Raw genomic sequence first — 21364 nt, forward strand, 5'->3', positions numbered from 1 at the left:
GTAGGGTTGGCTGTATGGGGTATTTTCTGGCGCCCATTTCAAATTCATTGATAACAGGAGCCACATCATACGCCCTCCATGGACTTCTCAGGGGTCGCAATAGGTCATTGACCCAGAATGACCAGGTCAACATTTTGGTTTAAGGAACATACTGCCTGGCGTAATCTTAGTCGCTTATTTAAATGCAAAACTCATTGCAGTCTTGTATGATTTTGGTCGCTAGGACCTTCAAAAGGTCAAATAAGGTCGCTGACTTTAAATGAGTGCATGACCTTTTGCTTAGAACAGTTACCTAAGTTTTAGAGGCCCTTTGGAGACCAGCCTGGAATTTGACCTTTTTGACCTTATTTGACCTAAAGGTCATGATCTAGAAATTTCAAACTTTGACATAAGAGAGCTCACGTACAGGTCAACACACCCTGTAAATTCGGTGTCTCTAGCTCTCTTAGTTTCTAAGATCTCAGGCGGGTGAAATTGACCTCCACCCAAGCGAATGGGATCCAACCAGCCGCCCGGACGCGTGTTAATAATGGGCCCCGATGTCGCCTAACGCTTTTGTACAAATGTCGCAGTTCTTGGGTGGTCTCTATATTACACTTGCTGTTTCATAATGATATAGCGTGTCAAATTAAGATAGCCATTTCTTACATCATTCCCTTCAATTTATAGTTACGCCATTTTTAAGGCTTAAAATCCTCTCGTTTCTGAGCTACGCGCACGCGATCTTGTGAAAATCATTTCGTGCGGCATAATTTAAGTTCACCCAGAGATACATGACTTCATACCCAGACCGCCAACTGTCTGCACGACCCCTTTCTTTTGCAAGCCCGCTACTCTTCTGAACTATTTCCGCCGATCCAGCGGATGAGCAGCTCGAGAGCGGTGGGTGTGGACGGCGCACCAACGATGCACCGATGCTTCTCTGTGATCGGTCCGCACCTCCCGTGGATCATCAACTGCCACCTTCCAACGCGGATATTTTCCGACGAGTGGAAAATTGGGTCCGTGGTACCCGCCCTGAAATCAGGTGACCCACCTGTACCACTCAACAGCCAGATAAGGCACGCCATATTTCTCTTAAATGTGTTAATCAAAACTCTTGAAAAAGTCCCTTCCAGCCAGCTGAGGACGTACCTCCACAGTAATGGCATTCTCAGCCCTGCTAAATATGCTTACTGGCAGGGTCACTGTACTGAGGACGCTCTGCTCGATGCCGCCGGAGAGCTGGTGAGGAACGTCACCAGCGGAGAGATGTTTTCACTAACGGCTGTCGATCTATTCAAGGCTTTTGACAACGCTGATCATCTTTTGCTCATAACAAAACGTCACTGGTGCGGTGTGGACCCTGACTGCTTCAAAAAATATTTGAGCGGGCGGAGACAGGGCTACCTCATCTTCACGGCACGTCACTTTTCTCGGTGCTATTGCAGACTCGACGCGCTCGGGCGAGAAACATGTCTCTAAAGTGCAAAATGAAACGGATTTTTGATCTCGCTGTACCGCCTCAGGCAATACTTAACACTTAATGTTCTCGGAACCATCATCGAAACCATAGTTTTACCGCCAATATTTTGCTGTCTATGCGAAAAGAGATAGCGGAATCAAGCGTCAGGTGCAGAAGATTCCAACATTGTAAGCATTGTCACCAGATTTCTCCCTGGCATGAAACGCTGCCAGCATATAACACCGACTCTGGCTTATCTACGCTGGCCCCGGATTGATGACTTGGTAAAAGGCGACGTTCCGAGAATACCAAAGCCCTAAGATGCAAAGGATCACCGCCGGCTGACCAATCTCTTTTGAAGCCACGTTCCTCTCTTTCAGTGAGAAAGACACGCTCCTCCGCGTCAATGCCTCTCCAACTGTCCAGATGCCGATTGGAGGTCACCAAGTCAGCCTTTCCCTATCGAGACGCGACACCTTGGAGCCGCCGGCCTCTGACCACCACCATGTCTTCATTTCTAGCTTCTGAGGGATTTAACATTCCAAAACGCAAATGTTGGGTCATGCGCCTGCGTCTAAGCCCATGCCGGTTACCTGTGTGATTGTATGCCTATGTATGTACGTGCGTAATCTTTGCAAGTCAATGCGGATCCAATATACTTTCAATGTATTGTCATTCATTTTTGTGTGCGTACGCTGGGTTTGGCAAATTCTGTTGTCAGTTCAGGATATGTATTTAATTCACCGTTTCGACGTCGTACGCACTTTATAACATCATATTTTATGGTATCGCATTTTATCGTACCATATTTTGTCGTATCGCATCATATAGCATCACAGTTTGTAAGCTAGTCGGTAATACCGTGTTTTGTAGTGTATTTCGTAGCATCGTCTTTATAGTTTTTTCGTGCATTTCGTAGCATCGCTTTTTATAGTTTTTCTCGCAGTGTGTTGTAACGAGTGAGTGAGCGATGTAACGAGCCGAAGCCAGCGAATGTATAACAAGCCGAACATCTCAGAAACCACCTTGTGGATGAGTTCCAAGCAAACGAATACAAATGCAAAATCATAGAAACGTTACAGGAATTCCTCCGCCCCAATGGCCATATTGTGACCACCGTTCAAGGCAACGGTCAAGAAAAAATATAAAATACTGCAGGAAAATAATTCTCAGGGTCAAGGCCAAGTAAATTATCACCATTGGCTTAGATGTGCTTGTAGAACGTCAAAACGAATTGCCACATTAACGGCCAGCAGTTGGCTGTCAACCAGTTTAACGCATTAGATGCAATTAGATCACGGACCACGTTTTTTATGTTACATAACGCAACATTTGTTACAATTTTTTGTTACATTTAGGCGGTTCAATAAGACTTATCTAACACGAGGCTAGGACTTGAATAACTTGAAAATAGCGTGATAACCCAGACCACAAACGCAAGTGAGAACATGTGACCACGGGAAAAATATACAACACCACTACAGGAAGTGCCACAACATGCGCACACAACGTACACGGCTTATCTCACGCGGATAAGTTATGAAGCCACCTTGCGGCATGTTGAAGGTGAGACAGCCCGTCCATTACAGTGGCAATTCTGGTGCAGCCAGTCTTGCAGCGACTCTGGCGCCACTCAGGCGCCTAGAGCGGAAGATCACGCCATAAAGGAGCCTCCTGATCCATGAAAGGAGCTTTGTAATTTATTGAGGGTGTCTTGTTATCTGGAACACGACTACAGGAAGAGGTGGTGCCTTTAACCAAAGATGACCAAGGGAGAGGTTAAGATGATGTGTGGTGGGAAGCGAGAGGCAGGAACAAGAACAAGCCGGAGAAAGTAAGAAACAGATGGACACAAATGAAACCAGCGATGAATTTCTTTTAAAGCCATTGTAGCAGAGGGAAGTTCCATGGATGGATACACGTCAATATATGCCGCTAGGAGATCGTGGGATGATAAGAAAGTCATCATCTCAAAGTGATGATTTGGCAAAAAATGAATTTAAGAAAGTCATCATCCCACGATCATAAAAAATAGCTTACGATTAATATTTGTGGTTAACGTGACCACAAGGCATTTCTAAACCGATCTCTTTTGTTACTTGCATTATCCCGAACCTGTTGGGAGAGGGAGAGGGCTTCTCGAATAAGGCGAGCGTCTGTCGTGGGCGTCACCGGGGGGGGGGGGGGGGGGGGGGGGGCGCTGGTGGTCAGCAATGAAGTGGTCAGCATACTGTTTCTTTGAGGCGTAGGGCTACGGTGTTCAGCCTCAGGGGTTGGTTGGAGGGGAAAAGGTTGTATTTTTTTCCCCAGTTGTCTGTTTTGTTCCAGCTTCGGAAACTCGTGGCGGCGACATTGTTTTGGATGTATGATAGCATCGTATTGCGTCGCATCGTGGACATATTTTCCGTTTCTATCATTGGAGCAAACAATTTAGTTTTTGGCATGGAATGTTCAGTGCAGACAGCGTTCGGCGATGGATGCCGGAACATTGTCCTTGGACACGTGGTGTCGCGGGCGTCACCTTTCGTAGGGCGGCGTTCGGAGCTTGGATTGGATGCGATGGATGCTTTTCCGGGGAACGGTGCGTTTCGGGGCGTGCTTTTGGACGCTTGTGTTGGCATCAGTGTCAGAACCATGGGATTTTGCACCGACATCGTTTCAGAAGGCGCTTCATGTAGGTTTCAAGATTGGAGGTCTAGAAGTTAAGATGACAGAAATTTCCAGACGTGATGCAGCGGTCCCTCAAACATCCTCGGCCACAAAAATTGACTGGTGCACAATGTGGGCGACATCCTCAGTCCAGTCCAATATCATGACAACGGTCACTTTTAGCAATGACACCAGCAATATATCACATACGCTGTACATCAATCATTCTTTGATGTGCGTGCAGGGGAGAAGCTATGCCACTAATTCATAGAATGCACATGACAATAGAACGTATTGGTTCTTCGGAAGAAGAATGGGGTTTATTTTCCCACCTTTAAAGTGCAATGGCACTACGCTCGCGGACGGTTCTTGAAAGATGTTAGTAAGAGATGCCTTGTGTTCTTGGAGAACTTCTAAAAATCACCTTGGTGCCTGTGTCTCAATCTTTGCACGCATGTGCAGACAGCTTTCGCAAAATCCACATGTGCATACATGAGAATATGCACAGACCCGTATTATGTACACTTATAGACTACTTTATTTTGGTGCCTACATGTGCTTTTCCCATCAATTGCCCCCCCCCCCCCATTTTCCCATCTATCATTACCATGTACAGTCTCAAATGTTTGACTGTATTTTTACTGAGGAAAATCAAAGCGCACCCCCCACATACGAATACCTAGATGCTTACATGTTTGAATGGTCAAATGCGTGTGCGGACGGGTATCTGCGCTAAGCAGTTTTTGTATTGGCCTCAAATATCTTGCTTTGTGGATTCACTTGCGCTCGGAAGGGCGGCTAAATTGACTCCTGCCCGAAGGTTTTTCCGGAATAGTTTTCTAACGGCGCGGCGTAGCTGCGCCAAATTTTGCATAGCTGTAGACAATTAAATGGCAGATCGTTTGGCGTCACAAACTGAGATGTGCTTTGCAAGGTCACTGACCTATGATAGGTCAAAACCAGGCCATGGTTCAGCGAAGGCAATTTCTAGGCAATCGTTAAATCTGATCCAACAACGCAGTGTTGGACAACGCCATACATCGCTGAAATGCTTTCTTAGGCAATGCAACAGTTGAATGAACAAATTACATTGACGTCAGGTGAAATATGAGGGTCCGGCCAAGGTCATAACCAACCTATTTTATTACTGTAGGGTATGGGATAGTTTCTGGTGCTCATTTCGAATTTATTGAAAATGGGAACCGCGTCATACACTTTCCATAGACTTCTTGAAGGTCAGAATAGGTAACTGACCTAGAATGAACCAGGTGAGCATTTTTTTTGAGGAGCATACTGCCTAGCGTAGTTCTTGTCGCTTATCCAAATGCAAAACTCAACGCAGTCTTTTTTAATTTGGTCACTTTGACCTTCAAAAAGTCAAACGAGGTCACTGACCTTCGATGAGCATATCACTTTTTGCTTAGAACAGTTCTCTAAGTTTCCGGAACCCTTTGGGGACCAACCTGGAATTTGACCTTGTTTGACCTTATTTACCCGAAAGTAACGGCCTAGGAACCTCAAACTTTGACTTAAGTGATTGTACGTACAGGTCAACATACACTGTAAATTTGGTGTCTCTAGCTCTCTTAGTTTCTGAGATCTCACGGGGGTTAAATTGACCCCCACCCGGGCGAAGGGTATCCAAGCGGCCACTTGGGCGCGCGTTACCACTATAAGAAAGGACAGAAGCAAAACAACAGTCGACTATAGAAAAGAGGATGAGAAAAGAGAAAAGAGGAATAGAGAAAAGACGAATACCCAAAGCCAGTACGTAAGCGTGGACCCATAGGTGGACGGACGCGTCCGTCTATCGTTACCAGTGGGTAGGCGTTGGCCGTGGAGTTAGCGTTCTGTTACATCTGACTTAGGCTGGCATCATTCAGCAAAGCTGTGAAGCGCACTGGTCTACGTTGAATCGTGCGATGTGGCTGTCATCGGGAGAATTCGTGTTTAAACCGTCTGAGGGCAAACTGGAGAGAGAGGATCAAAAGAGACAGACCATTTACTTTGAGGTCGCCCCGTTTGTTTCAAATTTTACCTCACACTGTCTTCCAAATCTGTGGCTGAAAAATTATTTAGCTATGCAATACTATATTACACTATCACGCAGGGTTTCTTGCAGACCTCCACGTGCCTAATGAAGATGTTATGTGCCTAATCCACCCGTTGGACATGGGACTGTACCCATCCATATCAAATCACCGAGCTACCCGCTCCTTATCAGTTGCATCCACTCGCTTGCAGTTTTTTTTACACATCTGGTCTGCTTGACGAACGAGTTTAGGGAAAGCAGTATGAAGAATATTATGACAAAAGTGCGCGCAGTGAAATTTTGGAGCATTTCTTGACTAACTTATTTTCTGAACAGCATGCCCATATCCGTACCAGTGCCCGTAAATTCCCAAAAAATTGTGTCGACCGAAACCCGTTGCCCATTCTACACCAAGGCCCTATAACAGAATTTCATATGGGTATCCATGGGTATACCCAAGCTGCGATGCCATGTAGTTCCCGGAGTTCCTGCAGCAGCAATAAATTTCTTCTTTTCCTTCACCATACCACTTTTCCACGAAAGTAATAAAGCTTCCAACCATTACAGCTACAAAGATGCCTCTATCAAGACAAACGAAATCGGCTATTGGACGTGTGTGGCAAGACATCTCCAAAATTGTTATCGTTTAAGTTTTGTGCACGCATACCCTTACTGGCGTGCTTTTGTTTTCTAGTATCAATGACCATCGGCTCAGATTAATGGAACGATAGGCCGGTGCAAATATCTCAAGGTATGTGGAGAGCTAGAATAACATCAAGTGGTGATGATTTGTGACGGCATAAGAAGGGCTGAAGGGTGTGTAAAAGGCCTTTTGCTTTTGTTGGTGAGCTTCCATGTGTCTTGTAACTCAATGAATGATTTTAAAAAATATTCTGCTACTAGTATAACAGTTCACAATTTTTTACTCAGTGTACTGCTATAAGGATGAAGATATGCCATAATTTGCTAGTATTAAGGAAGTTGAAGATATCAGTATTTTTTCCCACAGGATGTATGTCTACATGTGGAAGCATTCTCGTACAGGAAGTACTGGCGTTCACACTGTCATGGCAGTGGATGTGGCATAAATGACGCTATTTTGACCCTTGGATTTCTTAGGGATTATTACCGGCCATTAGGGATGTAGGTCATTGATGACATAAAGTTACTGCCAGAAAAAGGAACACCAGGTATATTATGACTTAATATGTTGTTGGGTCAGGTCTAAGATCCTACTAACATGGCTTGTCTTGGCTGAATTCCCATTACCTGACTTACTGGTATTGTGTACTGAGTTTAGGAATTAGGTAAAACATATTGTTACAATGCAACTTCTTGTTCACTATTGTATCCATGATTTATGTTATAGTAAAGCCCACTAATGAAAACTATTTGGATAGCTTCTGATTTATAGGTGAATAATAGATGCCATAATATAACCTTTTTTGTCATACTAAGATGCATATTTGCTTTTGATTGCCTTGCTTTGCTTTAAAGACAGTGTTTCAACATGATAGATATTCAACAACAAGTAGTGTAGAATGGAGAATGTTTCATAATTTGTTTTCCTAAGTGGTGCAAGAAAGACAAACATTTTGCTGAGGAATAGACTCAATCCCATTATGATGTGTTGTACAGTATAGTTGAACACCTATTGGACAAGGTTGTACTCACTTCTTTGATATACACAGAGGTCAGGTACAATTCTGTGGGCATGACAAGTATAAAACTCATTTCAAATGAAACCATGCATTGGCTTATCATTGAGTTATATATGTTTCAAAATTGCTTCAGAATGCTGTGTTGTATGATGAAATATCACTCATGTGTGCCACCATTTTGACATGCATTGAGTGAATACTGGGTGAAGTGAGTCCCAGACATGCATCAGGGGGTACTAGTGTGGTCTGGGAGTTAATGTGCATATATTTGTATAAATTTTGTGATCAACTACAATGTAGGTATTCTGTTAAATCACACATAAAGCAGAAATGGTCCAGACTTCTCACATGGTCCTGTGAGGTAAGGTGTTGCCTGCCATCATGCAAAAAATAGCATGATTCTTTAATGTTCATCTTCCCCCCCCCCTGAAACAGTACTGGGAACATGATTAAAACAATGGTGATTATTAGGTTTGGTAAATAGTCTTCTGAAAATGCAAGCAAAGGTGCCTGCTTACACATGGGCAATGCCAACAATATTACATCTCAAAAGGACATGCCATTACTTTTATCTGTCCACAGTCCTGTTGTGTGTTTTAAAACCATCAAGCATTCCACCTGACATGTGCCCTTCCCCAGCCAGCATGTCGAAGGCCGACGAGTACCGCGAGCGCCAGGAGAACGAGGTGCTGGCCATCGCGTCTATGTACCCGGCCAAGGGCGAGTTCGAGGACCTGCGCCGGCGGGACGTGTGGAGCGTGCCGCGCCCGCCTGAGTTCCTGCTGCGCGTGCAGGCGTTGGCCGCGGCCGCCGGTCAGGCGCAGTGCTCCGTCAGCCTGCACCTGACGATGCCGGCGCGGTACCCGGACGCGGCGCCCAAGGTGCAGCTAGAGCGTGCCGAGGGCGTTTCCGAAGCCGAACTGGCCTCGTTGCGTTCCGAGCTGGAGAAGCTGGCGCGCGAGCGGCTCGGCTCCGAGGTGGTGCTCGAGCTGGTGGAGCGCGCGCAGGCGCGGCTGGCGTCGCTCGCGCGGCCGCGTTTCGACTCGCTGCACGCCGAGAAGGAGCACAACGAGCGTCTGCGGCTGCAGGCGGAGGCGGCACGCCGCCAGCAGGAGCAGGAGCTGCGTCACGCCGAGCAGGAGCGGCGCCGCGCCGAGGTGCAGCAGGAGCAGCAGCGGCGCCGCCAGCTGCTGCACGAGCAGCGCGCCGCGCGCCGCCGCTCCGTCAGCACCGGCCACGAGGAAACGTCTGTCTCGGAGAGCACCGAGTGCGCCGAGCACGCAGGCTCGCGCCGGCTGGCGTTCGCCGGCCGCGACGAGGTGCTGTGCGGTCAGTGTCTGGAGCACACGGCTGCCGGCGCCGCCACGCGCACCGGCGTGGACACGCGCTCTGGCGAGCCGGTCCGGCTGCAGCAGTGGACGGTGCGGTGGCGGTCGGCGCACGCCACACGGAAGGGACGCGGCTCCGACCCGGCCGCCAAGGAGCGCAGAGAGATGCTGGAGCAAATCGGAGCGCTGCATCGTGAGCTCGGCTCCCTGCAGAAGGTGCGCCACGACAATCTTCTGCCCTACCTAGGCATGACACACGAGGAGACGGCGGGAGGTGCCGAGGTGTTTGTACAGCAGGATTTTGTGCAAGCCTCTGACGTCAGTCGGTATGTGCGCCAGGGCGTGCAGATGGACGCCCGTCAGCTGCGTCTGTTGGCGGTCGGACTGGTGGCGGCTCTGGCTCATCTGCATTCCAAGAACGTGATCCATGGCGATATCCGCGACACCAACGTGCTGCTGGAGAGCTCGGGCCGCGTGCGGCTGGCCGACTTCTCAGTGTGCCGGCGACTGGCCGAGTTGGCCGGCACCTCGCCGTCGCCGCCGCCCGACTACCCGCCCTACTCCGGCCGAAGCGGGAAGAAGGCGGATGTGCAGCGGCTGGGGGTGTTGCTGGTGTCGCTGGCGCGCGGCGGCGTGTCGACCGAGCCGGCGCCGGAGCCGCCCGACTGGCTGCCCGAGTCGGCGCGCAACTTCCTGGCGCGCTGTCTGGAGCCGGTCGAGAAGCGCCGCTGGTCGGCCGAGCAGCTGACCCAGCACGGCTTCCTCAGCGGCGAAGTAGGACCAACCAGCGTGCCCACGCCGTCCGCGCCCGCCTCCCCCGACGCCGAGCCGTCGGCCACCGGCATCGTCGCTACGCCCGGGCCCAGCCAGCAGCTGGCCACAAACTTCCTGATTCTGGAGCACCTGGGCACCGGCGGCTTCGGCGACGTGCTGAAGGTGCGCAACAAGGTGGACGGCAAGCTGTACGCCGTGAAGAAGATCGTGTTGGAGCGGGACAGACCGCAGGACCAGCGCAAGATCGCTGTGGAGGCGCAGCACCTCTCCATCTTGCAGCATGAGAACATCGTGCGCTACTACACCTCCTGGATGGAATCGGAGGACGTGGAGGAGGAAGACGAGGAGGAGGACAGCGGCACCGAGGACGAGACACTGGCCGTGGTCTCGGATCGCGAGGACTCCTCGGACAGTATCGTGTTCGAGGCGCCGTCGGGCGCCGGCGGGGACGCCGCCGCAGCGCCATTGAGCGACGACTCGCTTCCGCGAGCTGGTGGCCGGCGCTCCAGGCCCCGCGCCCGCCTTTGTCTCTGCATCCTGATGGAGTACTGCGAGAAGAGCACGCTGCGCACCGCGCTGCCGCGGCTCTGCGCCAACCAGCAGCTGCTGTGGCGTCTCTTCCGCGAGATCATCGAGGGCGTGGCGCACGTGCACCAGCACGGCCTCATCCACCGAGATTTGAAGCCGGATAACATTTTCCTTGACCAGAACGAGCACGTCAAGATCGGCGACTTCGGCCTGGCCACGTCGAAGGTGGTGAAGCCGCGCGCGGAGGAGGCGACGCCGGACCGGGCGCAGGCCGAGGCGGCCGGCGACGTGTCGGACACATCGTACGCCTACGCGGTGGGCACAGCGCTGTACCGAGCGCCGGAGCTGCAGCCGAGCGGCGGCCGGCGCGCCTACACCAACAAGGTGGACATCTACAGCCTGGGCGTCATCTGGTACGAGATGTGCTGCGGCGCCTTTGCCACCAAGAGCGAGCGCGTGCATCGCCTGAGCCAGGTTCGCCAGCCGGACGTTTGCGTGGCGGAGGACGTGCGCCAGCGTTTGACCGACCAGCAGCTGCAGGTGCTCCGCTGGCTGCTGGACCACGAGCCGACGGCGCGCCCCTCATGCGTGGAGCTGCTTAGTTCCGATTTGGTGCCGTCGCCGCCGCTCGAGGAGGCGCGCCTGCGCACCATCTTCAGCGACACGGTGCGGCGGCCGGGCACGCGCCGCTACACCCACCTGGTGGACGCCTGCTTCTCCCAGCGCGCCTCGCACACGGACGACTGCGCGTATGACGTGACGCTGGGCCGGCCGGCGGCGGCGCCGGAGCGCGCGGCGCTGGCGGAGGCGGCGCGCGCCCGCCTGGTGCGCCTGTTCCGGCGGCATGGCGCCGTGCCGCTGTCGGCTCCGCTGTTGACGCTGCCCAGCGCGCAGTTCGCCGCCGACGACGCCGTCCGCCTGATGACGGCCACCGGAGCGCTGGTCGAGCTGCCGCGCAGCCAGCGGCTGCCGCTGGCCCGGCTGCTGGCGCGCGCCGCCGCCGGCCCCCTCAAACACTACGCCGTGGAGCGCGTCTACCAGGAGCGGCTGCCGCGCGGCCTGCACCCGCGCGAGCGCCAGGAGGCACTGTTCGGCGTGCTGGCGCCGCCGGCCGGCGCCCTGCTGGCCGACGCCGAGCTGCTGGCCGTGCTGGCCGGCCTGCCGACCGCGTTCCCGGCGCTGGCGGCGCGCGAGTACACCCTGCTGCTGGGCCACACGCTGCTGCTGGAGGCGGCCCTGGAAGCGGCCGCCGTGCCTGCCGAGCAGCGCTCGGCCGTGCTGGACGTGCTGGCGCACCAGGCGCGCGACGTCGCCCGGCCGCTGGTACGGCTGGGCTGCGCTGGCGGGAATGGGCACCGCCCCGCGCGCCGGTAGGGGGGGGGGGTTGGTGTATCACCTGATGCGGCTAAGGGGACAGACACTGTTAGGCTCTCAACTTGCTTGCTACGCTCTCCTCTTCCCCACGGGTTACCGTACAAAACGTTCACGGTGTCATCAGGTTTGTCCGAGGTCACATTTTTAAAATGTGGCTGCAATCCGGCTGAAAGTGATAGTTTATCCTTGGTGATGGTGATGATTGTGATTGCGACGGTGGTAGCGATGTGCTGCTGGTGTTGCTAACCACCTCGGTATTCGAGATGACCGCGATTTCGGTGACCGTGCTGCTGCGGGCCGCTCCCCGACGCCTTCCATCCCTCACTGATGACTGGCCTCACGACAGCGCCCCGCCTGCTCCCGGCCGCTCCCCCGACACCTTCCATCCCTCACTGATGACTGGCCTCACGACAGCGCCCCGCCTGCTGGGGGCCAAATGACCACCGCAGTCAGCGCGCTCCTAAACTAAAAAAAAAACAACAAAAATGCAATAAACAACAAATGTCCCCACCTGCTGCCGGCAGCTGCAGCGCCAGCTGGAGGCACTGGGCCTGTCGGAGCGCACCGCCGGCCAGCTGCTCTCCCGGCTGGAGGTGCGGGGCTCACTGGAGCGCGTGCAGGCGCTGTTCTCCAGCCGACGCCAGTCAGAGACGGCCCGGCAGGCGCTGCATGAGCTAGCCGTGGTGGTCGAGTTCGCCGAAAAGCTGGGCGTCACGTACCCGATGGTGGTACACCCTGGTGAGTGCGTCTGCAGCACGCTCTGTAGGCGGGGCGCTGCGCTCACCCCGGTCCATGTGGGGAGGGAACATGGAGGGGTATGCCTCCATCTTGAGGCTGCGTTTGGGACAGAAATGCGATCATTGCCGATATATGTATATATATATATATATATATATATATATGAATGTTTCTATACAATCATTTCAAAAATCAGAAGACTCAGCAAGCATTCCTCCAGAAGCTGGGATGAACAGTTTTTGGCGAACTTGGATATTCGTCGGGCATTCTGGTGATTCATTTGATGCCTTTATTCGTCACAGAAGGTCGTCTACTGTGTTGGAATAATTCTGCAATGTTTTGTTATAGCATGAACCCTATGTGAGAAAAGTGACTCTTTCCAATGAAACGCCTCTTTAATGGCGTTCTGGTACACTGCTTTCAAACGTTGCAATACGGCGAAGTCAGCTAAACAAAACCGAAAAGTCACAAAGGTTTCCGTACGTCGGAACTTCAGAGATGCTCTGAGCAGAGTAGCCGTGCCATTGTGGTAGAAATAATTGGGATCATGTACGACGTGAGCCAGACGCAGTGCGCACCCAGTACTGCTCTACAAAGCCTCGTTGGTAAAAGGCTGCGAGGTCAGCTCAAGCCATGTGTTTCCGTGCGGGTGAAGTGTAATTAAGTTTTGTAGTAGCCTTATTTTAGATGCTGCAATATGGAGTGTAACGCTTCGTGGGCACTTGTTTCGTCTTGATTGGCGAGAGGACACATATATTGAGCTGACACAGCGCACTTAAGAGGCGTTCCGCGTTGTCACATGCCCTGAGCGCTGTGCATTAGAAACGTTATCTTCCTTTCGGTAGATTTAGCGCGCTTTCTCCTCGTCATTATTGAGCCATCGTTACAACTCATCCATTCAATTAAAAGAAGTTTCAAATTCATTCAGCACGAGGACTTGCATCGACTTTAAGACGACGCAGGGTCTCGCCCCGAGCGAAACATTAAGTCTGAATAACTTCGGTTTAAACAGACACGTGAATAGTCTGCGAAATAAAAGAAAAATAGAAAACGATTTCTCTTGAAGATAACAAACATCTATAAAAACATATGGAGATGATGTCCACCATTGTGTGAAGTGATTACACAAATGTGCGAACCATGAAAGGTAACAATCTGGCATCATATACGAATCGCTGTTCGCTGTCCATGTTCTACACAATGCAGAAAGGTTGAGCGAATGTGGAGGTCGTTATCACGTCTGATAGGTCTGAACGTGTGTTTTATCGGCTGGTTTTTATCCATAGCGTGGCGTTACCTTGTGATAGTTCTTTGCGGCACGTAACGTCGATGTGCTTGATGGTGTTTCATAGAACGATAGGTTTGTGTCTCGTACTTTGACATTTTACGCTCCTCAGACAAGAATGTAATGGGTATGGATGACCACATGTCGTCAGCCAGTGCTTAGCTTGCCTGGCCGGGTAATCACAATCTGGCGGTAGCAGGCGACAGCGCGTGCTGTGTGCGACCAGGGTGTCTCGAGCGCTCAGTGAGCACTCTGCTGGCAGGTCTGGTGCTGGGCCAGCAGCAGCGCCACTTCGCCGGGCTGGTCTTCCAGTTGGCGTGCCCGCGGCGGCGCGGCGCTGGCCTCGACGTGCTGGCCGTCGGCGGCCGGTACGACCCGCTGCTGGCGCACTACTGGGCGCTGCTGGGGCCGGCCGGCGCGCCGCCACCGGCCGCTGCCGCCGTCTCCGTCTCCTTCGACAAGCTGGTGTCGGCGACCGTCGAAGAGGGCCGCGCCGCCGGCACCCCGTTCGACGTGGTGGTGCTGGACGGCGCCGACCGTGCGGCGGCGCGCCGCCAGGCGGTTGTGGCGCGCCAGCTCTGGGTCGCCGGCGTACGCGCCTTCCTTTACGCCGGCGCCGACTCGGCCGCCGCCGCCGACGAGGCGGCGCGCTGGGCGGCGGCGCAAGGCGCGCGCGCCCTCATCCTGCCCAAGGACTCGGACGCCAAGATGGTGCGCGTGCGGCCGCTGGAGGCGCGTGCCGCCGCCGAGCGCGCCGTGCCCGCCGACGACCTGCTCACCTGCCTGGCTGGCCTGGGCGTGAGCGGCGAGCGAGGCCCGGAGCGGCCGGCCGAGCCGGCGGCGGCGGCGCGGCCCGAGCCGCCGCCGGCCGTCGGCTTGCCCCTGCGCTGGGTGGTGCATCGCGACACGGCGCGGCCCAAAGATCGTCAGATGCTGGAGGCGGCAGCGGAGCGCCAGCTGGCGCCCGAGCTGCTGGCGCTCGGCACCGCCGCGCGGCCAGAGGTGCTGATGGTCGAGCTGGACCAGGAGGACCTGCAGCAGCTGACCCGGCTCCGTCTCAACGAGCCCGAGTCCGCCTTCCAGCAGAGCGTCGACCAAGTGCTGGAGCGCTGCCGCGGCCAGCGCAAGTACGTGGCGAAGGTGTGCGACGAGCTGGCACGCGTGCGCGGCCGGCGCTGCGTCGTCGTGCTGTTCAATTACCAGACGAGCAGCCGCCTGCTACTGGCGTGCGCCGGTGCTGACCACTGGCGTTAGCCGACGGCCGAGCGGCGCCCTCCGCTGAGGCCGGTCCCGCGGGGGGATCGACCGCCCCGCATCGGCGCCGATGGTTGAGTCATGCTCATTGCGGTGTCCGCGGTTGGTGTGGGGGGGGACGTCTGCGGGCCAGTCCATAGAATGGGTGTCTGGTGTGGCACGCTTCCGGGGGCGCGTCGCGTGTGGGTATTTAGTTGCCAGCTGAACTGAGACGTACTGACTTCGTGTTCAGAGTCGTCATCCAGGTGACCAGTCGCGCTGTAATATATTTTTACAGTTGCTTGGACTTATGTTGGTGCTGTGCATTGAGACATGCATTCTTTAACAGTGTCATGAATTGGCCTTGCATTTGCGTGCGCTGGTTGGCTATGACAGGGGAACCAAAAACTTAGTGCTCTATCGGGTGTTTCCAGGCAACAGCGTTTGTGATCTGTTTGGACAGTATTTTCTGTCGGCCCTGTTGTGAATGCCGCGCTGCGGTTGATGTGATATGTGTTGGGCAAGACGGCGATCTCCGCTTCTGAGCTTGGTGCTGACATTCTCAGAAACACAAATACCATTTGAGATGGGAGCCCTCGTCCGGAGAAGGTTTGTGACTTTTGGGGGCATTGTTATGTCTTCTGAATAAATGCGTAATATTTGAATTGAAATGACAATATGCATTGTTCTAGTATATCGCCGGAGATAGTGCATTCGCTGCGTTTCCATCAGAAATGTCATCGACGGTTGTGAGCGGTTTTTTGTGCATAGCTTTCTGTATTCGTGTGACGGTTTTCCCGAGATATCCTGACGACACAGCATGCAACCACACATAGTTACTAGCAACAAGGCGTGATGAAAAATTTGTTATAAAACTTCACATAAATAATGCAATGTAGCGATAACAAATGAGCACCGACCCATTTAGGAAATGCGCCCGTAAAACAATCTACGCATGGCTCTGAAGCACCGTGTCGGGCGTGACCTCTCATATCCGCATCGCTTACATGGAACCACCGGCCGGTTTCCAGCACCGGCTCCACTGCCGGCCCATTTGCTCCTGCTCGTGCACTTGCCCTGCCTCCTGCTCGCTCCTGCTCTGGCTCCTGCTCTGGCTCCTGCTCCAGGGTGGGGGACGTGTCAGACAGGGACGGCGCGCTCTAGACGCGCGCGCAGGCCAGCTGGTACACAGCATCAACGAGGCGGGTGAGGGGGGGAGGAGGGTTGGCGGTGAGTCGCTCGCCGCGGTGGCGAAAGCTTGCGTGCGCCGCATAGTGCCTTTGTTAAGCCGCATAGTGTCTTTGTTAAGCCGCATAGTGTCCTTGTTAAGCCGCATGGTGTCTGTTAAGCCGCACAGTGCCTTCGTTAAACCTCATAGTGTCTTTGTTAAGCCGCATAGTGTATTTGTTAAGCCGCACAGTGTCTTTGTTAAGCTGCATAGTGTCCTTGTTAAGTCGCACAGTGTCCTTGTTAAGCCGCCTAGTGTTTGTTCGACCGACCGCTGTGCAAAATTACACGCTGGGCAATGAGTGGAGCAGGCGCCGCTGGCCGAGGGTATTTGTGACAGGTCTTGGCAGGTGACGAAGCAGAACGGCGCCAGGTCCAGACCCTCGCTGGACTGTACGTGCCGGCTGGCTTTACGCAGGCTGTAGCTGCACATCTCGAGCCCGTTCATGTGCACGGTCGGCACTGAACACCAGCAGCTGCTTCTTGGCGTTGGTGTAGACCGTGTCGCCACCCGGCTGCTTGCCGGCAGTGTTCTCGCTGGGCTGGCTCTCGGCTGGGTTCTCGCTGGGTTGGCTAGTCGCTGGGCTGGCTCTCGGTTGGATTTTCGCTGGGTTGGCTGGTCACTGGGCTGGCTCTCCGCTGGATTCTCGCTGGGCTGGCTCTCGGTTGGGTCCTCGCTGGGCTGACTCTCGGCTGGGTTCTCGCTGGGCTGGCCGGTCGCCGGGCTGGCTCTCCGTTAGGTTCTCGCTGGGCTGGCCGGTCGCCGGGCTGGCTCTCCGTTAGGTTCTCGCTGGGCTGGCCGGTCGCCGGGCTGGCCGGTCGCTGGGCTGGCTCTCGGCTGGGTTCTCGCAGGGCTGGCCGGCCGCTGGATGGCCGGTCACCGGGCTGGCCGGTCGCTGGGCTGGCTCTCCGCTGGATTCTCGCTGGGCTGGCTCTGGACTAGGTTATCGCTGGGCTGGCCGGCCGTCAGCCGGCCGTCAGCCTGCGGCAGGGCAGCTCGGAGCAGGGCTCGCAGCCGCGCCGCTTACCGTCAGTGAGCAGCTCGATCCGTGCGCTGGTTCAGGCCGGTGAACTGGTTGCACCCGCCGGGCGCCTGTGCCTGCGCCGGCAGCGTCATTAGCGCCCGGCTTAGCCGAGCGCGTCGCGGGCGCCGGTGTCCAGACGCCGTCCGTCAGCTGACCAGCACCCACGATGGCCGTACCACAGGCACATCCAGACGTCGTCCGTCATATCTATATCCATATGTCTTTTAATTACCCGAGCTTTATATCGCCCAAAAGTTAAGGGCCGATTTCGTGTTTTCAAGCGTTATAATATTCACCAGCGTATGAACTAGCGTCCGTCAAAAAGTCGTCGTCTCTCAGTCACATTTCAGAGCGAAAGTCAGTCTGAAATGACAGAGGGCTCCATGTGGTCCAAGCGTTACAGGACGATTTGATATTTTCAGGCACCGAATGACCTTCAGTGCATAAACTTGCGTCATGAAGCCATGACCTCTCAAGGTGACCCGTTAACGTCAGATTTAAGTTAAAATGGCTGGCAACTCCATATAACCTACAGTTATAACGGCCGACTTCGGAGTGTTAAGCATCATAACATTCACGAGTGCATGAATAGCATCTGTACCCTTCAAGGTCACTGTTTGAGGTCAAGGATGAGGTCAAATGACATGGAAGTTAAATTTAGCTGAGATTTATCGGCCGATGTCAGCTTTTCAACCCGCCCTGATTTCGCACTTTTTATAGCGTGGACCGATAGGGGGATTGATGCGACCCCTTCCCCTTCCGTTTCCAAACTATGAGACATATGTAGAGCTTAGCAGAAAACGTCAGTAAATTGGCCTCAAAGAGATCGCACGATTAGTGATCGACTGGGCTAGTAAGGTTTGATTTTGCTAGGTCAATGATTGATCCAATTATGACTGGTCAAAAGCAATCGTCCATCTTCCCGATAATCGTTCGTTCGTTTGATAATCGCTTGTTTGATAATCATTTGGATGATGTAGAGTTCCCCCGTCCGAGGTCGACTTTGACTTTGAATGTGACCTCAGACCCAGAACTCATCAGGTTTACAAACTCATGTATGTAAGACCGTTCATCGAATCGACCCCTCCATGTAACAACGTCGGCCCGCTGTCGTCCATCCCCGGATATCATTGGTTGTCGCCCGCCGCCCGCTCCGGCTGTAGACCGCCGTGCTGTGTTCCTCAAAATCGGCCCCTGATCCGAAACCAGAAATGACACGTTTTGTGACAATGACATGGTGTCAGAACATGTTGAACGAATTACCAATAGATTACTGAGAATTTATACGCGATTGCATCAAATGCCAGGAAGGTATTCTCAGAAAACCTTCGGTCGGTTAAATTGCGCCAGTTTCGGGGTGCATCGACTGCTAGCGCTCATGCAGCGCAGCAGAAGTTGCGCTTGTAAAGGCGTTCATAAATTAAGTAGACTCTGACTGTTCTTAAGCACACGTTTACAATTTTCTTTGGACATGCACCAACGCATAACCTAGCGCTCGTCAAAGGTTCCGACTACTCGAGGTCAACCTGAAAGGTCAAATGACGAGTAATTCATGTCATCCAGAAGTTGCCGGCCGATTCCCGGATCCATAAACATCAGTTCCATATTTAACGCATAAACTGGCGTCTGCTAACAATTTGTTAAGTTTGAGCCTGAATTTGACCTGAGGCTGAATTTTCCCTCGAAAAGCGACCGAATTTTGAGCTTTTTGACGGTTGCTATGTCGGACGCTGGTGAATATTCCGGTGCCCAAAAATCCGAAGTCGGCCTGCAGCGTTTGGATGATATGGAGTTCCCGCTCATCTGAGCTTGACTTTGACCTTGAATGTGACCTTAGAGTCAGATTTTTTGACGGACTAGTCAATGCACTGTTGAATAATCTGCCGCTTTAGAATTCACAATCGGCTTATAGCTGTTTGGTGATATGGGTTTCCCGTCGCTTTACCTTAAATCTGATCTCGAAGTTCACGCGATGTTGTCAGACTCAGATTCGATGTTTTCTTGCCATCTGGCGCGTGTACACCAAATTGGGAACTCGTCGCTTAACAAATATCTAGATGAATCACCAAATTCACGGACGTGCCAAAAATTGTATTGGCTATAGCTATTTAGCTTCGTGCTCTGACTTTGGAACATCCGGTATCTCCTCGCAATCAAGCAAAGTCCTTTTGAAAAGAACCTGTGAGGCTCGAACGGCGTTGGCTCTTAACCCTGCATGCACAGCCCAGTTATACAATCGCATAAAAAGCAACTAAACCTCCTGAACATCCTAAATCTCTTATTACAGCAACGTTCCACGATCTTGCTGAAGCGCCCCTCATACCCCTGTTGACTGGAATGACTTCAAAGCCCAGCAGGTTCACAACAAATCCGTTTACAATATATCCGAACGGGAGTGAGTGATTCATCCCGCAATAGCTCAGGCCGAGTGACGATGGCGCCTCGGATGTTTTTTGTTTTTTGAAGCAGTACTCCTGGACAAGTTGCCCTATATTGCCGGTCAGTCACTTCATGTTGAACACTGCATTGGGATAGATGTGTAGCAGTTTTCTGGCGTTTTCCCTCCAAGCATTTGTTTGTTTTTCTAGCCCAATGGGACACATTTGCTGGCAAGTAATTCTGCCAGCATAAAAGCATTGCTGACACATTGTCAGGCACATTTCAGAGTCTAAGGCATCGCCACCCACGGTGGGAGTGCTGCCCCTCCCCCTTACCAGTCAGGAAGCTAGGACGCCGCGCGCATTTGACCCTAGTCAATGTACCTCGAGCCCACTACATCTTCTGCTCGCTGTGAGACGAGTCCTTTTACGCGCAACGGCATGCCATCGGGACGGTAGTAATGCTATGTAATGCTGGCTTTTGAATTAGTGGGCTGAAATAAGCCTTACCAGCTTCATGGCAACAGCTATTCGACGAAGCTGTAGAGATTAGTGACAGTCTCCGGCTGGTACGACTTTTATCCGATGCCCACCCAGTCAGACTGGTCCTTGGGCGCAGGCGGCTGCACATGTCCCGATCGCCGGTGCAGCAGTCAGTCCCAGTCACGGGCGCGGCGAGCACGATCCATGTGCCCTTCTGCTGCAGCAAACCAAAGTTTAGGACGGTCATCCAAACATTCGAGGGCGACCGGCGGTCAGCCAGCCAGCAGCAGTCATGACCATCTCCATGTGTATTCTCCCACTGGTGAGCTGCGTTTGATTGTGAACTCTTCTAAAGAGATTTTACGGCTTTTATTTTGAATTGAAACTCAGTTTGATGCGCTGAACATTTGCTGCAAATCAGTAAGAGCACTGTGAAAGCTACGTTTCTGCTCATAAGTCCTCTATCTTGGTGGTTATTGGGTTCGGAACGTAGACAGTGTGGAATGCGTGCGGGATCAAATGAATTTGAAGCTCAAGATTGCTGGTTTATACCACTGTTCACTTGTTTTGATCGTTGATCTAAAATCAAATCTTCATACTCTACGTACCCAACGCCCTCGTGCTATCGCAATATATTTTGGTAAAGTGGTAGTGTGAAACCATTATTTTTGGACGTAAGATGTAAAACACAACTTATTGGTCCTGGCATCTCAGATGGTGACATGTGTCGGCTAATTCTGCAGAGACTACGCGGTACCCCTGCCTTGCATTTTGGAACGGAGTTGTCCATGCCTATCAGCTCATTTACAGAGAAAAACATGCTGAAACCATTGAGCTCGTACCACCACAATCTGCCTGTTTGTGAGATAACTCCGGTTTTTGGAGAAATTCCGCAAAATTCATTTCACCGAGTCATGTAATTGCGACCGTGGAACATGCCACTAGCTATGAATGGCAATCGCTCTGCTCTTGGATCAAAGGCAGCTGATATCGCTGTGACGAAGGAGAGCCCTGCTGCAGGTCGCACGAAACTATGCATGGCATGGCTCTGATCTTAGTACACGGGGTTCTGTGGCATGATTGTAGAGATCGTGATAAGAAGTAAGGTACTCGACCGCATATTTATCACCACATTTTAGACAGGTGAAAGAAACCAAAGGTCATTAGCTTTGGGCTTGTCTCAACTGTCGAACACGTAACTATGA

The 21364-nt window shown here is 52.7% G+C and overlaps 1 protein-coding gene across 1 annotated transcript; it reads left to right on the plus strand.

Annotated features, from left to right (window-relative positions):
- Nucleotides 1-6744: 6744 nt before the first annotated feature.
- Nucleotides 6745-15067, plus strand: LOC119099656 (eIF-2-alpha kinase GCN2-like). Its single transcript, XM_037222721.1, has 10 exons — nucleotides 6745-6876; nucleotides 8426-8883; nucleotides 9046-9717; nucleotides 9760-11172; nucleotides 11224-11304; nucleotides 11458-11526; nucleotides 12315-12528; nucleotides 14076-14149; nucleotides 14456-14545; nucleotides 14816-15067. The coding sequence occupies exons 2-10, from the start codon at nucleotides 8431-8433 to the stop codon at nucleotides 15065-15067; spliced, it is 3318 nt and encodes a 1105-aa protein (XP_037078616.1). The 5' UTR covers nucleotides 6745-6876; nucleotides 8426-8430.
- Nucleotides 15068-21364: the final 6297 nt, after the last annotated feature.

This window comes from Pollicipes pollicipes, unplaced genomic scaffold, assembly GCF_011947565.3.
Source record: "Pollicipes pollicipes isolate AB1234 unplaced genomic scaffold, Ppol_2.1 Scaffold_4836;HRSCAF=5710_pilon_pilon_pilon, whole genome shotgun sequence".
Classification (NCBI taxonomy): domain Eukaryota; kingdom Metazoa; phylum Arthropoda; class Thecostraca; order Pollicipedomorpha; family Pollicipedidae; genus Pollicipes; species Pollicipes pollicipes.